The following is a 17,230-nucleotide window of genomic DNA, read 5'->3' as shown; positions in this document are numbered from 1 at the left end:
ATTTGTAGTTTAGCCCTGCATAACACTATTCAAACACCAGCATGCCTCAATTTTGCAGCAAAGCAGTTTTAAGAGCATAATCATAAACAAAGGGGTTAGACCTGTCTCTTTCGATGGACCCCAATAAAAGGATTATTAAACCAAGTAAAAAAAAATAAAAAATAAATCATATTTTCATTCTTGTTCAGTGAGGAACACTGGAAAGCCTTTACCTTCATGATGTCGTAAAGCAGTCCAACTGAAGGGGCAATAGCAAATTGTTAATAGGCCCACAAAAGACAGCAGATAACTGGGGACTGTCTACAGATCAAAGACGCCTGAAGGACCCCGCATCTAAAACTGTCAGGAGATGAGTCCTGATCATCCACATGGTAGAAGATAGAAAACGTGATCAATAGATAAGGTTACATCCTTCCAAAATCTAAAAAACTGATGTTGAAAAGCCCAAGAGGCGCTCACAGATCTAAAACAGAGTATGCCAGGTTGTGTCCAGCCATAGATTTGTCTAGGGTGAGATGGTCTTAAGCTTTAAAATTATGTTGGTATCAATTGGTACAAGTATATATCAAGGAGGCCCACGCTTTGCATTATTTTGGTCTTCCTAAGAATGATAGACCAGAAATGCTGGAATCTGATCCTTGTGACTATAAGCTTGGATAACAGACTGTCTGAGCCCCTAGGAAATAGTGGGCTGAGAAGCTGTCGCACCTTTACTGGACCATCTGGAATATCAGAGAGGGTCAGTCTTTCTCAAGTAAGCAGTGACTGAGAGACTCAACCACAGGCCTGAAACATATATAGGCAATGAGGGGAAATTCTGATGAACTGGAGCCTGACAGAGTGACAGAAGTTGATGCAGTGATTGAGGTGAAAGACAAACTTAGGCAGAAAGAAACTTCTGGGACTTAACACCACATTGTCCCTGTGTTAGACCAGAACGGATTCTTTACAGGATAAGGCCACCAGCTTAGACACCTACCTCAGAAAAGGTGATGGATACAATGATTTTATTTTTTCTTCTTTTTTCTATCTCCCCCACTTCCCCTTTCCTTTCCCCATTTTCTGTGCCTCGCTGACTGGGGTTCGTACATACCTTCTGTATGGCTGTCTTGTCCTCTCCCACCCCTACCCCCTTTCTTTATTGGGGGTTTTGTTGTTGTTTTCGGTTCTGTTTGGATTAGGTGGATGTGGTTTGGCTGGTTTGATATATTGTATAGAAATATATATATCTATCTTTCTTACCTATTTTTTTGTATAGAAATGTGTCATTTGTTATAAATGAAAACATTTAATAAAATGTAATTATAAAAAAAAAGGTTTGAAAAGTTAAAGTTGTCTTTAAACTGCGATTATATGTTACAACCACTTTAAGGCTACCTTATCCACCAAAGCCCATGCTGACTTTTTCCCCAGTAGGTGATTATCCTGGTTTCCTAAAATGGAAATGTTCTGGGAGCACAGAAAAGCTAGCTTGTTGGTGAACATCCAAGGTGCAGATAAGAGGTCAAGTGGTAGTACCACAAACTCAAAGTGCAGAGGACCCATAGCAAAGCACAGAAATTACTGGAAAGATAGGGACATGTAGGTACATTCCCTTCAGGTTAGCACATGCCAGAAGTCTCCCTGGTGGACAGAGGCAAGGGCAGACTTGGTAGATATTCTATACAGAACTTTTGAGCTTAAATGAAGACGTTCATAGCTTTTAGATCCAAGATGGGGCAGATGTTCCCTTTGGGTTTAGGAATCATGAGAGCAAGTTGGAGTAAAATCCCCAAACCAATCCTGACACAGTAACTGGAGCAATGATCCCCTGATCGAGAAGATCCGCAAGGGCTGCCGGGAGATCAGTGAATCTAATAAGTTATTCTGTGTGGTGTCACAGGCAGGTTGAATTTGTGGATGGGGGAAATTTTTTTTTCCATTCAACACAGCCACTTTCGCCAGTCCAAATAGAAGGGGAGGGAAGCCCTGTGGAAAAACTCTATAATCTGCATTTTTTTTTATTTTTATATTCGAGCATAATTATCTTTTATGTCAAGGGGTAGAGCTTTTTCCAAAATTTGGTACACCCCCCAATATATCTGGCTAAAGACATCCATAAAACATCTTCATCAAGGGACCTTTGCTTTCTGTCTAGTTGAGACTGGTGTTGGATGAGCAAACAAACAAGTACCTTATGTTTCCTAGAAGGGTCTCGCTCGCTTCCAATCTTGCATTTCTTGTTTGCAGTAGTGAAACTGTACTTAATATCTCCATCTTCAAATGTATAAGGATCAGAGGAGTCACCAAAACCTTCACAGGGATGGAGAGTAAGCTGTTCCACATAATTGTTCTCTGCTACAACCGGTCGCTTCTCATCCAAGACTTTGAAGCGTTTGTTGGGCTGAGACAGGAGCCTAAAAAAGGAGAAAATTTGTGGTGAGAAAATATTGCAGAATTGCGATTGTGTTGCGTTTGGCAAATGCAACTAAAAACTGTCCATCTGCACAACATATATATTTACAAAATACGTTAACTCTATGCTAGATCAGCGATAAACTCCAAATAACAATCGGTCTTGCACCACTGCTCACCTTTTAAGTGCAGTACTCTCAGATCCAACCTCTGGCTTGGTCTCGTACCATTCTCCCTGGATTTCTGGTGGACGAAAGTCTTGGCTGCTTACATTTGGAATCCTGTATCCCTGCCACTTGTTCTCTGCTTGATGGTTCTGAGGAAGCCCAGCACAGTACAAACTTGTCTCACTAATTTCTGCCATCATGGACATGCCAAGGCCAGCAGCCATTATCGTCCTATCATCAAGTGGTTGCATTTCCAAACCATTAGGATAAAGATTCGAGACTGCCACCTCTTGATCAGGCACTTCAACCTCCTGTTGTGGTGGCTGAGGGCTAAGCGTTGGGGGCATAGGGGAAGCAGGTGAATGTGGGGAATCTGTGGGATGGACTGGCAAAAGCTGTTCTATTTCTCCTGCAGGGGGCTCAGTTGAGAACTGCCTGTTTGTGGTTGTCGACCCATTTGCAGGCTCTGTTACTTGGCGCTGCTGCACGGTTTGTTCCTGCGCCAAACACTGCTCATTCTGCGAAAGGGGAGATGGGCGGTGGTGAAAAGGAGTAGTGGCTTTTTTCTGCAGCTTCTCTGCCTTCTCCTGGCGATCATTAGGTTTGTGCTTGGAAGATGCAGTGGGCTGAAGGGAAGAATTACTAGAGGAGGGAGTACCTCCCACGCATGCCTGGGAAACCGAAGGAGGACGACTTGCACTCTGTGCACCACGCTGCTTGGCCAGCTTGTGCCTGCAGGAAGAAAAGTCAAAGTTACTCAGTTAGCAGAAAACAGAAGTGGCTATAAGTATTTAAAAATAGAATGCTTCTGGCATACCCTATACCACTAAACATTGCCAGGCCAAGTGTCCAGCAGTTACTTGGTGCATACAGGTAAGAATAAGCAAATCACTTATTCTATTTAGCTATGTGCTTTTAATGGACTCTCAATTCATTTAGTTTAGGTTTCATACTCATGTTATTATGGTCAGGAATAAAAAAAGAAAAAAAAAAAGGTTTTAACCACTTGCTTAGTGAATCACCGTAGCTGTACGATGGTCCCTTTAACAGTAGGCTTGCATCGCCGGAGCTGATGTGCATGGCCGGCAGCCACAATGTCCGCCAGCCACCACCGATCGCTTCTCAGAGAGCCAGAATGGGGATCTGTCAATGTAAACAAACAGATCCTCATTCTGATAGCGGAGTAAAGAGAGTAGTGATCAGGAACAGCGATCTCTCTGAACTCCCTGTCAGTACACTCCCCCCCCCCACAGTTAGAAACACCTACCTAGGGAACACGTAATCCCTTGATTGCCCCCTAGTGTTAACCCCCTCCCTGCCAGTGCCATTTATACAGTGATCGGTGCCTATTTTTAGCTCTAATCATTGTAATAATGTTATTGGTCCCAAAAAAAGTGTCAAAAGTATCTGATCTGTCCGCTGCAATGTCGCAGTCCCGCTAAAAATTGCTGATCACCGCCATTACCATTAAAAAAAAAAATGTTTTATAATAAAAATGCCATATATCTCCTATAGTCTAGACGCTAGAACTTTTGCACAAGCCAATCAATATAAGCTTATTAGAATACATATTGATAAAAATAAAAAAAAATGGGCATTAGATATCACCAGGAAACTTTATAAAGGAACACCATGGGCTAAAAAAAAAAAAAAAAAAAAAAAAAAAAAAATCGACTTTATAGAATATGGTTAAAATGAATTAGTGCAAAAAACTACCAATGATGCAAACATTAAAAATGACAACGTTGTCAAACAACTTGGCAGCACACTTCATACAACCACCACATTCAGTCCACACTGCAATAAGTCTATGGGGATACACGGGCTCTTCCACAGTCAGTGGGATAAGAAAGAATGAGATTATTAAAATGGTAAAGCCACTCAACCCACAGAGACCAAAACCCTGGTAATCTTCCAATCAAAAGGGTGTAGCAATCCACATAGAATGCCGCTGAGGCTAAAAGTTCAATGAAACTGCAATGAGAGAAATACAGGCTGGATGGGGAGATAAGAGCAGGATGGAAACGGGAGTAGCTGGCTGTATCTTGGATAGGGTCTATGGATAAACAGCAGAACCAGTCACATGAGGTGGTATCAAGTCAAATCCGAAGAAGTTTGGTGATAATTGAACAAAACTGCTCAGTGTGATGTCACCACACACCTCTGGTGATCCTGCCTGACCCACCTTCCCACCCCACCCAACTATTGGGGAAGCAGGCTGGCTTTGCAGGACTTCAATTTCTCCGGGCTACTGGACTATGAAATAGGAGCTGGCAAGCACGGACTGCACACAGCATAAGGATTTGCAACATGAGACATGAGGTGGTGAGCATACTGATGTACAGCAGCTATACGCTACCCAGCGAATACTATATGGGTCTTGTGTGCTGAATCCGCACTATATATATATATATATATATATATATATATATATACATACACACACACACACACACACACACACAGCAACATCTGGCTGTGAATCTCCTGTTGCAAGGTTGACTTGTACCAACTTATGTGACTGTTTCTGCTTTTTATTCATAGACCCTATGCAAGATACAACCAGCTACTCCCATTTCCATCCCGCCATCATCTCCCCATCCAGCCTGTATTACCCAAGAGTGGCCCAAGATTTAAATCAAACACATGAGGAAGGCTGTGCTTTCTTTTATAGTACATATTTCTGTAATTAAATAGATAAATAAAAACATGAAAGACCTATAGTAAAAATACAGATATCACTTTAAAAAGTTAGCAACAAGAAAAGAAAAAAAAAGTTTAAGTGACCACTCGCCTCCAAACCTTTTTCTGACACTTTTGTTTACATGTAAATATTTGTATTATTTTGCTAGAAAATTAGTTAGAACCCCCAAACATTATTTACGTTTTTAAAGCAGAGGCTGTAGAGAAAAAAATGGTGGGTTTTTGCACTTTAGATTTGCAGAGGAGGTCTAGTGCTAGAATTTCTGCCCATAATCTGATGTTCGCAGTGATACCTCATGTGTGGGATGATCGCTGGTTGTGTGTGTGCAGAACCAACGCATGTGTTGGCCTTTGCGCACAAGCACGGGCGGCAGGGTACTTTAGTTTTTTTTTTTTTTTTTTTTTTTTATTATTACATTTATTGTATTTCTTTTATTATTACACTGTTGCTTTCAAAAAACTTGTCACTTTTATTGCTGTCACAAGGAATGTAAAAATCCTTGTGATGACAATAGGCATGTGACAGGTACTCTTTATGGAGAGATCTGGAGTCTACAAGACCCCAAATCCTTCCTCTGCCCTTCAAAGTATTCAAAACACCAAGATGTGTTTTTATGAATGCTTTTGAGTTTTTAAAAATGGTGTCTTTGACATCCAGGTAAACTGGAAGTGATATCATGTTATCGCTTCCGGGTCACCAAAGCAGAGAGCCAATTAAATCGGATACCGGCTTTGTTCGGCTGTCCGACCAGCCGACGCACGTGGCGTTTGGTCGCTCTGTGTCTCCTGGTGAGATGGGAGAGCCTGTACAAGCCGCACAAGGTGGCGGAGGGGGGGCGTCCCCTCCTGCTGTTTGTAAAAGCAATCCAGTGGCTACTTGGCCGCTAGGATTGCTTTAAAAAAAGAGAGCCGACCATCGACCCTAAAAAACAGTATTGGGGTGATTTCTGCAGCTGCAGGCATCATCCCGGTATAACCACTGGACACGTCGCTGGTCAGCCAGTGGTTAAAATATGAAATATGTAATTCTTACCTGGTTTTGCACAGAGCAGCCCTGATCATTCTCTGGGGTCCCCCAATGGTGCTCCTGCTCTACAGTGAAAGCCCCCCTAAGAAGCCACTTGCTATGGGGGCACTTGTTGGAGGCTGAATACCAAGCCATCCCCGTCTGCTTCTATAGACACAGACAGCACTGCTCATCACTGCCCCTTGGTGACAAAATTTGATCAACAGCAGCAGGAGCCAATGGGTCTCCCTGTGAGGAGAGAGAGAGCCACTGCTCCAAGGCACAGCGCTACATCGAAATCGGGCTCAGGTAAGTATAAGGGGGGTGAGGGGATGTTTCTGTAGCACAGAAAGTTTTAAAATCACTTTAATTTTTACCTAGTAACAAGGACCCATTCACACCTTTGTGTGCATATACTGCATTGAAGAAGAATTCCAGGCCTGGTATATTTTTACATAATTACATTGGTCCTGTTTGGATCCATTTACTTATGTATATAACATACCTGGCCATTGCCCCTGGAAGCTGGAAATCACTGAGGTACTACTCCAGTGATCTCCACTTGCTTCCTGGTCCTGTGCTGAACAGTCAGCCTAAAGCTGGGGGTTGGGAGTGGTGGCAGTATTACAGAAATCGTTGACTAGAACCTGGATCTGTCACCACTAGAGGAAGGCACACTGAGAGGTAAGTGTGCTATAATGTGCAAGTCCACACAGCATACCTGCACATTATGGTGAGTCCACCCCGTACATAATTTAGAGTATACATAATTTATAGAAATGCACATATACAGCTCATTATAGTAAGGACAGCTAACATGCATGTTGTAACACACATCATCACAAAAAATGCGTGTATTTGTATGTAAAAACATATTGCTCAATGTACAGTAGTTTTTCTTAAGAAAAAAAAAAAGCTACAAAACATTCCAGTGATCATAAACAATCTTGGTAATATTGGTAAATATTTTTCAAGCCTATTTATATTGTTAACCAAACCATCCTAATTGGTATGATGGGGATTATGTATGTAATGCATGATTCAAGTCAAAATGAAAATGTTATGATCTAATTATATCTGGACTTTTTAAGACGCTTAGTACCTGCTAAATGGGATGTACTGCCAGGATGTAAGGGCGTGTGTAATGAAATAAAATAGACAGTTCGTTTGAGAGCGGAAAATAAATGTAGATATTTTTATATAATATAAAGCTGAAATACTGAAGAAACACTCCAAAACAGAGTAGCCCACAGGATGCCCGAACATGAAGAATCATATAAACACAGTCATTACCTTGAGCATAAACAGCTAACCCTCTGGGTAGGATCCACAAAATCCCAACGTGTTCTATTCACTGATGCCTCTTCTTCCTGCTGGTTTGCACCAGATGCCCTTTAACAACAGGGGACAAAAGGGAGACACTTTCAAACTCCTTGTGAACAAAAGCAATTGTATGTTACAAATTACATTGCTTCCATTGTAAGCATCAGAACATTGACTTTAATCTAAATTATATGCAATCGTATGTAACTAGATTTTACAATACTACTCACTTGCAAGGTGGGCAAGTCCCCAAATATGTGCAACATTTCTGTCTCTCTACCTGATGCATCCCCAATCATATTCAAAAATCAAAGATTACTGGCTGTGAAAAGTAACACCACTAAATCTCTTCTGGGCATTGCGTTTCTCAGAGAAATCAAGGGGCCTACCGTGGGAGCAGCTAGGAATAGATCCTTTGATAACAAATAGTTAAGTAGAAAGTGACCAGATCTCTAGGTTATTGACAAGCAGAAGTGTTCTGGACTGGCACAATACAACAATGTCTGGATGAAAAGCTGAAGCTCTGAGAGGTAAGTTGTGTTGCCTGTAAAATCTCAAGGTTTATTTTTCAATCATAATTAGTGTACATTTTTAAACATTTTCAAACTGAAAAAAGACATACCTTGATGGGTTTCTGTTTACAATGCATTCCCTCCATACTCTCTGTGTCATGTGACTTCGCAACTTTAAATAGCTCCTTCCAGCACGCTTTGGACTGTGCCTTGTATGGCTGGCAATGTCTGCTGTTGCCTGGCTGTTCCCATTTGCTGACAAAGGCCTAAAATCTCCTGGAAAGAATGTGACATTTAAAGTTGCTATACATGACAGGAAAAAGATCAATGTTATATGGCACATTTAGAACATGCAAATTTGCCCTTCCTTGTGACTGTACACCTTTTTTCCATTGTTTTCACAAAGAAAAATATCTTACATTTAAAAAAATGGCCAGCAGAGGGAGCCAAAGAATGTACAAATGTACATTCCTAAACTTTACAGCAATAAAAATAAAAAATAAAAATTTAGTTTTCCCTCAACAATCACTGGTTTCTGAATGTCAGATACAGTTTTAAATATTCATGACTGCCATCACAAAGGATGGTTCTAAGTTGCATTTCCACACTACACAAATTAGTTATGAGAATGCAAGGTATACATGAAGGATTTGCTAAAGCATTTCCCACACATTCACATCATGAACAGAGAAGGAAACACCCGTTTATCAAAATCATAATTTTTTTAAACCTGGCTTGAAAGCCCAGATGTGAAGCGGAGAGAGAACAATCTGTTTAACATGCTGCTTAGCTTAAAGCGTATCGAAACCTAAAAACCTATATATCCAATATATTGCAGCTTAACTAGTCCTTAGGTGTAGTGGCTGAACTTGTGTCCTTTTAGGGTTGGTTTCTCTTCATTTTCACCCGGTGATCTTGCAAGTAGCACACTTCCTGTCTTAAGCTAGGTTCATACCTGTGCGTTTTTTGTGCGTTTCCAGAAGGGCAGGAACTCATGATAGAAAAAAAAATTAATAAGGTTTCCAATGAGTTCTGTTCACATCTATTCAGTTTCCCGCAATGCATTTTAGGAAGAAGTGCAGGGACTTTTTTTTTATGCTGGAAGGTGTGTTTTGGGGTCCATACCATTCCATGGAACTGTGTCAAAAACCATGTACATGCATTTTTGGTGCATTTTAAGACTAACAACAACTTAACAACAAGTCTCCTCTTACAAAAACCTAAAAAAAAATGTGCTTAAAGTGGAGGGCCACCCTGAAAACCAAAAAATGTTAAAAATGACAAAAAAATCTAAAAAAAATAAAATGAGAAAAAATTTTTTTTTTTTACTTACCAGAAATGCCTGTTGCTAGGCACTTTATCCTAATCTTCCTCTTCCTCCTCCGCGGAGATCTTCTGTCTTCGTCGCGGCGTCTTCTGGGTAATGGGTCGCGCTGTGTTCTGGGAACTGTGTGTTCCAGAACACAGCGCGTCCCATTCAGAAAGCGCTGCGGGACTCGCGCATGCGCAGTAGTTCCGGGACTCGCGCATGCGCAGTAGGAAACGGGCAGTGAAGCCGTAAGGCTCCGCTGCCTGTTTCCCTTACAGGGAATGGCGGCGCCGGGACCCGAGAGCCGAGGGACGGCTCGGCCTCGGGCGGCCGACATCGCGGGCGCCCTGGACAGGTAAGTGATTTTATTAAGTCAGCAGCTGCAGTGTTTGCAGCTGCTGACTTTTTTTTTTTTTTTTTTTTTTAAACTGGCCCTCCTCTTTAAAAAAGGTCACCCACACTAGACTGGTGTTGGGGGGGAGGATTAGAAGTTTACCGAAGAGAACATTGCTTGTGCTTTCAGCTCAGCTCACAGTAATGCCGCATACACACGATCGGACTATCCGACAGACTTGGTCTGGTGGGCCAGAGTCCACCAGACAATTTGCCGTGTGTGGGCCCCGGCTGACTTTTTCCTCCCAAAAGTCCGGCGGACTTAGAAAGAAGTCTTGACTCAAAATTGTCCGCCGGACTAGGCAGTCCGGTGGACAATCCGCCCATCTTGCGTGCTGCTTCGCCAGACTTTTGAAATGAATGGACTTGCCCACACACGGAGTAAAGTCCGTTCATTTTTAAGGTGACTCCAGGTAGACGGGACTAGCGAAGGAAGTCAATGTCACCGCCTCCATCGGCGAGATTGACACCTTGCGAGCCCCGTTGCCTGGTATGGATTTAAAGGGGAACCCCCTATGCAGAAAAAAAACGGTGTAGGGTCCCCCCCCCCCCAAAGTCCATAGCAGACCCTTATGCGAGCACGCAGCCCGGCCAGTCAGGAAAGGGGGTGGGGACGAGCAAGCACCTCCCCCCTCCTGAACCGTACCAGGCCGTGTGCCCTCAACATGAGGGGGGTGCTTTGGCCTCTTCCCGACAACCCTGGTCGTTGGTTGTTGGGGTCTGCGGGCTGGGGGCTTATCAGAATCCGGGAGCCCCTTTAATAAGGGGGCCCCCAGATTCTGGCCCCCTACCCCCTATGTGAATGAGTATGGGGTACAATGTACCCCTACCCATTCACCTGGGTAAAAAAAAAAAGTGTTAATAAAAATAACACAACACAGGTTTTTAAAGTACTGTATTAGACAGCTTCGGGGTCTTGAAGAAGAAGAAGTAGAAGAAGGAGAAAGCCGGGCTCCTCCGCTAGTAAAAGAGCTAGCAGTAAAAGAGCAGAAGATAGCGGAGGAGCCTGGCGAGAAGACCCCCGAAGTCGGAAGAAGACCCCTGGAGCTGTCTAATAAAGTACTTTAAAAACATGTGTTGTGTTTTTTTAACACTTTTTCCCCAGGTAAATTGGTAGGGGTACATCGTACCCCATACTAATTTACATAGGGTAGGGGGCCGGAATCTGGGAGCCCCTGGATTCTGATAAGCCCCCCCGCCCACAGACCCAAACAACCAATGGCCAGGGTTGTCGGAAAGAGGCCCTTGTCCTCATCACCACAGAGACAAGGTGCCTTGGGGTGGGGGGCCCTCAGGGACCCCCCTTCCCCAAAGCACCCCCCCCCCCCATGTTTAAGGCACGCGGCCTGGTACGGTTCAGGAGGGGAGGGGCGCTCGCTCGTCCCCACCCCCTTTCCTGACTGGCCGGGCTGCGTGCTCGGATAAGGGTCTGCTATGGACCTTGGAGGGACCCCCACAACGTTTTTCGGCGTAGGGGTTCCCCTTTAAATCCATACCAGGCAACGGGGATCGCGAGGTGTCAATCTCGCCAATGGAAGCGGCAATATTGACTTCCTTCGCTAGTCCAGTCTACCTGGAGTCACGTTCAAAATAAATAGACTTTACCCCGTGTGTGGGCAAGTCGGTTCATTTCAAAAGTCCGGCGGATTGTCCGCCGGAAAAGTCCGGTCATGTGTGGACAAGTCCGCTCGTTCGGAAAGTCCGGCGGACCTCCGCCGCAAAGTCCGGCAGATTGTCCGCCGGATAGTCCAATCGTGGGTATGCAGCATAAGTGAAAGGAGACTGCATTTCTGGCAAAAGCAACAGGTAATTTATGTACATACTGTAAATATTCTTAGCCTGAAAAATTAAAACTAATGTAATCTAAGGACTGGCAAACTGCAAAATAATCGTTTTTTTTGCTCTCGAGTTTAAATACCTGGATTTCATCTTTATAAGCAATATGTGGGTTTCTGGATTATCAATGTTGCATTTTTCACCCGTTTTTGTATAAAGGGTCATGTAACACTTTTCACATTATCATTCTTACCAGGTACAGCCTGATCTGGTGAAGTGGGTGGAGTTAGGGGCATTCTACATGGGCTGGGGTCTTTAGTAGCAGCTGTGTTTTGCTGTATACTTGTGGTATTCTGCACAGAGGCTCCAGTGCTGGGTGGAACAGGCAGGTCACTGTGAGCTATAAGAACAAATGCTGATGGGTACACCATCCGAACACCACCTAACAAATGGGGAAATAAAAATAAAAAAGTTACATTTCATTGCTTGTTTACATTAGTTTGCCATAAAGAGTTATTTTTAAGGCTGGATTCACACTTCTCCCTTCTTGTGGACTGTGTTGTCGCACATTAACTTGTTGCATTAGGGCAGCCCATTCATTTTCAATGTAATGGACCAAAAAATTAACATACAGAAATTTTTCAGATGCACTACACCTCAACACACAGTAGTGCATTACTGTGCATTATAAGGCTGGCCATAAACTAGCCCTTTTATTTTTCTTTCAACCAGCGGGTTGAATGAAAGAAAACGACTTAATTCCCCCATCCATACACTCGATGTGGAAGGGAAAATTCTCCCATTGCGCTATTGTATTCTAATAAAAGAGATGAGAAAGGCCTGTGGCCTGATGTACAATCCTTTTAAAGCATTAATTTCAAACTAAATGGGTATGTACAGAAAATATCACGTATTCATAGGTGGCTAGGTTACAAGAAAAATAGCACTAAAACAAATAGTATTACATGTAAAACAATGCCCATATAAATGGATAAAAGGTGAATAAATCAGCTCATTGGGCTAACGCGTTTCGAAGATAATCATCTTCCTCAGAGCCTAAGACCAGGTCTGGTCTGTATGGTAGAATAGTGGGGGCCGGCTGGATGATTTATCACAGGGTGAATAGTGACCAAACGGGAGGGTTATTTTTCACTACTGTGGTATTTTTTTCTGCATCTCCGCGCTCTTAACATATCAGTATGTATAGGGATCAGGTCATCCATTTGTCTTGCAATCTTTCCCAATGGGGTGATGATGTTGTGATCTCTCAAACAAGCACTGATCCATGGCTGGATGTGCATGTAGGGACAAGCTCTCTCCCCAATAAACCTTTGGTGGGGCTATGCAGATTCCCCTGCCATAGTGTTGCCGTGTGCCACTGTGCAGCATTGCTGCTCTCTGTATGTGTGCTTGAAAGGGGGGGGGGGGGGGGGGGGGGGGGGGAGGGAGTTGGACAGATTTGGCTGTGTGCTCAGCACATGTAATACTATTAAAAAAGTGATATTTTCTGTACATACCTATTTGTTTGAAATAAACGCTTTAAAAGGACTCGAGCATCAGGCCACACGCCTTTTGCATATAGTATTTAGGACTCCCCCCAGACGGCCAGGGCAGCGGGGCATGCATGAACAACTACATATTAACACCATCATGAAAATACCACCAACTTAATTTTAGGTCCCCCTCATTGGTGCAGGAGAATATCGATTTTGTCCAATTGTATTCTGACAGCAGCAGGCTGCTGAGAGAAAATTTTCGAAAAGGCTGCTTGTATACAATAGATTGGTGAACTTGTGTAGAGCCAACCTGCCCATGCATGCATCAAAATTCAGCTGGTCCCTGCTATACCAACCGAATTTCAATACATGTACTGTATTGGCCAGGTCAGAGCTGCGTGGTCTTTGTGCATTGGGGTGCGAATCAAAATGAATGGCACCACAATGTGCTAATGCACATAAGGTGCATTAAAGTGGAAGTGAACCCATCGATTTAAACAGTTGAAAAAAAAAAAGCATCCCGGGAATGCTAACTGCATATTGGCTGTGCTCTTAGACAAACTATCAAACCATCCAATGGCTGGTGTGATAGCAGGTGAAGATTAAACAGAAGCAAAGATGGCAGCTTCCTTGGCTGAAAACGATAGGGGAGTTTACTTCCACTTTAACATGCAGTAAAGCACTATAATGCATCGATTCTTCTTTGCATTTTTTTAACATGAAATTTAACATATATTACATTTTAAATTGTATACCAAAAAAAATAATTACACACATGATTTATACCAGAATTAAAACCAAACAACAAAACCTTCAACTTTAGTATCTATAAATCTGTAGTCTTAACAGTAGCTCCTTACCCACAATTACTTCCACTGCTGCAGGAAAGTCATCATCATAAAGCATTTCCTGATCTTCCTGTTCCTTTCTGGCAGACAACACAGTAGGATAGAAAGGTCGCCATTCCTCCAGCAGTTTGCGGGTGGTGGGGTCAGAGGTTTTATAAGCATGCCCAGTTAGGGTACCACTCAACCCGTAAGGGCTCAGGATAACTGATAAAAACAAAAAAGAGGATTTATTAAAGCCACCTTCTATGTATTCTGTAATTAATTAGGCACATAAATTCATAAAATTAGTAATACATTCAACCTTTTCTTGGCTGGAAAGACAGTGTTACCATTCCATTTTATGTAGACTGGAGCAAAGGTTATTTCTGTGTTACAGGTTTCCAAGACTGTGGTGGGAGATCCCTCCTACCACCTGTACAAACATAAAAGGCTTCACTGGGTAATTTTCTGAGGAGCAGCGTTGCCCCACCTAAAGTATACTCTTCATCTTGAAGACCCAAACGAGGATCAAATTCTGGCACTTTGTTTTATATGGAGCTCATCTTTAAAGTGGTTATAAAGGCAGAAGGTTAAAGCCTTCTGTGTGCAGCAGCCCCTCTATTACTTAACTGAGCCCACCTCTATCCTCCGATGTCCACGACTCCCTCAGCTGTCTGGGACTCTCCCTCCCAATTGGCTGAGACACAGCAGAGGTGCCATTGGCTCCTGCTGCTGTCAAACTCAGCCAATCGGGAGAGAGAAGGGGCGGGGCCGCAGCTCTGTGCCTGAATGGATACACAGAGCTGCAGCTTGGGTGCCCCCATAGCAAGCTGCTTGCTGTGGGGGCACACACAACAGGAAAGAGGGGCCAGGAGCTCTAACCAGGGACCGAAAAGAGGAGGACCCAGGCTGCTCTGTACAAAACCAACTGCACAGAGCAGGTAAGTATGTTTGTTATTTTAATAGAAAAAAAAAAAAATAGACTTTACAATCATTTTAAGACTAAACTGCTCTGTCTTCCATTCTATGCAACAATATACAAAGAGATGACATTACAAAATAGTAATTTTTCTGAAAGTGAAGTGATCTCAGCTGGGCTCACCTTGGCATGGTGTGTGGGACGTCTGAGCCAGGTGGAGATGATGTTGGTTGATGAGATACACTGGCTGGTGTTGAGCAATCTCCACACTTGTGCAAACACTGCTTTCTCCATGGAGAAAAAAGGTAAATGAGCAGGAGAGGTTCTCGCTGAGGACAAAAAAGGCAAGGCCCATAGTTATTGAAAAACTCCCTACCGCATAGTACCTTGTCCTCAACTCATCCCTCTTAGGTGGTTTCTATTGTTTAATCACCTGAAGTGTAAATGAATGGCAGATAAGACCGCTGTCTGGGGAAATAATGATAACTTCCCCAACAGTCATACACAGTCAGACTAATATTGTATCTATGCAGAACACAATATATATATATATATATATATATATATATATATATATATATATATATATATATATATATATATATATTACACATATAAAGAAGTACAAGGCACAGTAGCCATGGACAGCTTTTCAATAGCACTATATTCACTGAACAGAGAAAAGGGAGGCTATGAATAATGCTGACACAGTAGTCTGTCCAGATACAGCGAGGTCTTATGTATTTTCACCAATGTATTGTTGAAGAATTTACACGAGGCTGAATTTCTCTCTATGAAATCTTGAAATTATGTTCAGCTTTACCAGCCTAAAGACAAAAGTGGGCTTGTCTGGTTACATGTTCTCAAAGGTGCTTCATGTAGCCCCAGGGAAATTTGCTATTCCAGCAAGGGCACGTGAACAGACATACTGTAGTTGGGGGTTAGATTGGCTGGAATAATCAGAATCACTCTCTGCATGCAGGGAGATAGATGGGAGGGGGATGCTGTCCTAATGACATCATGCCAGGAACTTGTCGACTTAAACCAGGTTGCCATAGCAACAGCTAATGTCTCCATGTCAGCCTATGCATAATTACAACACTGAGGAGGAAAACACATGTATGCGCACTGATACACACAAAGTAGCAGACTGCAAAACGAGAACATACTCCGATTGTTACACCAATCAGAGGACAGAAAAGAGAAAGGGAGGGAAATGTAGGTTTTCCTCAAAATTTATGGAGCTCCACACAACTCTGCATTGCACACTAGCAGGAAGACAAACGCTACAAGCACCACTCAACACAACAGTGTCTCTATCACAGCAACTCCTATAAAAATGTCATACTAATATATGCAAGGGAAGGTGGTGCAACATTTATCACCACGTTTAGATGTGATGACCCCTTCACAACCAAAACACTTCAAACCAGTAACATTTATCAATAAAATATTTGACATCTGAATGCTTGCTGTAGAAACAGCCCATCAATGGACACACTTAACTCTATATATTTCAATTTCATTTGATTCATGCATGCAAATTAAAGCAGCTTTGGATATGTATTTTTCTTTACCAATATCTAACAAGACAGAACTGAACATTATGATTGTGACTTCTTATCTCATTAAGCATGGCATTTATACAAAAATTTAAGGAGAAAGAACATGAAAAACTCATCAACAGCCACGACTGCTAGTGTGCTTCTTGGGAACCTCTGCAGAGCAGGCTGGGCGACTGACAGAGGGTATAACGGACATATTCTACATGGGCAAGCTTACAGAACGTTCTCTTTGAAGCCTGGTATTTACCTTTTCGATAGGTTTTTTTCCTCCCTCTCACAAGGCTTCACAAACCATTTTCCAATTCGCACAAAACTTTTATCCAGCAAACACCTAGAAAGGATAAAGTATAATAAAGTCATATTTCCAAAGAACTTTTATCAGAGCAAAATGACTAGCTACAATGAATACTATCACTAACACAATAAGTAGTCTATTTTTCTAGCTGCGCCCTAATTAGAGTGCGCTTAGATTGAAGAGATAATTACTTCACTGAACTTTAAGGGTCGGTTCACACTGGGACAACTTGTCAGGCGACTTAGCCGCCTGACAAGTCACGTCCCGTTCTGTACAATGGAACCGTCACAAGTCGCTCAGACTTAGAAAAAGGTTGCTGTACGACTTTGGGGGGGACTTGCATTGACTTCTATACAGAAGTCGTTTTGCAAGTCGCCGCATCGGTCGTGTCCAGGTCGCCTGAGGCAGTCGCACTGTAAGTTGTGCTGCCTCAGTGTGAACCGGACCTAACGCTCCATGCACACTAGATTAAAAGCTCCTAGCAGCAGTTTTTGAGCATTTTTTATTTCTGCCTCTAGAAGCAAATAGTGTTATCCTACTATCCA

At 42.7% G+C, this 17,230-nt stretch overlaps 1 protein-coding gene across 1 annotated transcript in view; it reads right to left on the bottom strand.

The window, feature by feature from the left end:
- Positions 1-17,230, bottom strand: part of MED13L (mediator complex subunit 13L) — a 227,212-nt gene that overhangs the window by 51,802 nt on the left and 158,180 nt on the right. Inside the window, exons 4-11 of the mRNA XM_077461264.1 lie at positions 16,638-16,721; positions 15,009-15,154; positions 13,940-14,131; positions 11,837-12,025; positions 8,216-8,381; positions 7,564-7,662; positions 2,574-3,293; positions 2,174-2,396 (exon numbers count right to left, since the gene is read on the bottom strand). Of these exons, the coding sequence (XP_077317390.1) occupies positions 2,174-2,396; positions 2,574-3,293; positions 7,564-7,662; positions 8,216-8,381; positions 11,837-12,025; positions 13,940-14,131; positions 15,009-15,154; positions 16,638-16,721 (1,819 nt within the window). The remainder of the gene's footprint in view (positions 1-2,173; positions 2,397-2,573; positions 3,294-7,563; positions 7,663-8,215; positions 8,382-11,836; positions 12,026-13,939; positions 14,132-15,008; positions 15,155-16,637; positions 16,722-17,230) is intronic.

Source organism: Lithobates pipiens, unplaced genomic scaffold, assembly GCF_037356315.1.
Source record: "Lithobates pipiens isolate NorthernLeopardFrog02 unplaced genomic scaffold, aLitPip1_a1.2 Scaffold_3, whole genome shotgun sequence".
Classification (NCBI taxonomy): Eukaryota; Metazoa; Chordata; class Amphibia; order Anura; family Ranidae; genus Lithobates; species Lithobates pipiens.
The sequence above is the reverse complement of the archived record's forward strand: the minus strand, read 5'-3'. Positions and strand labels throughout refer to the sequence as shown.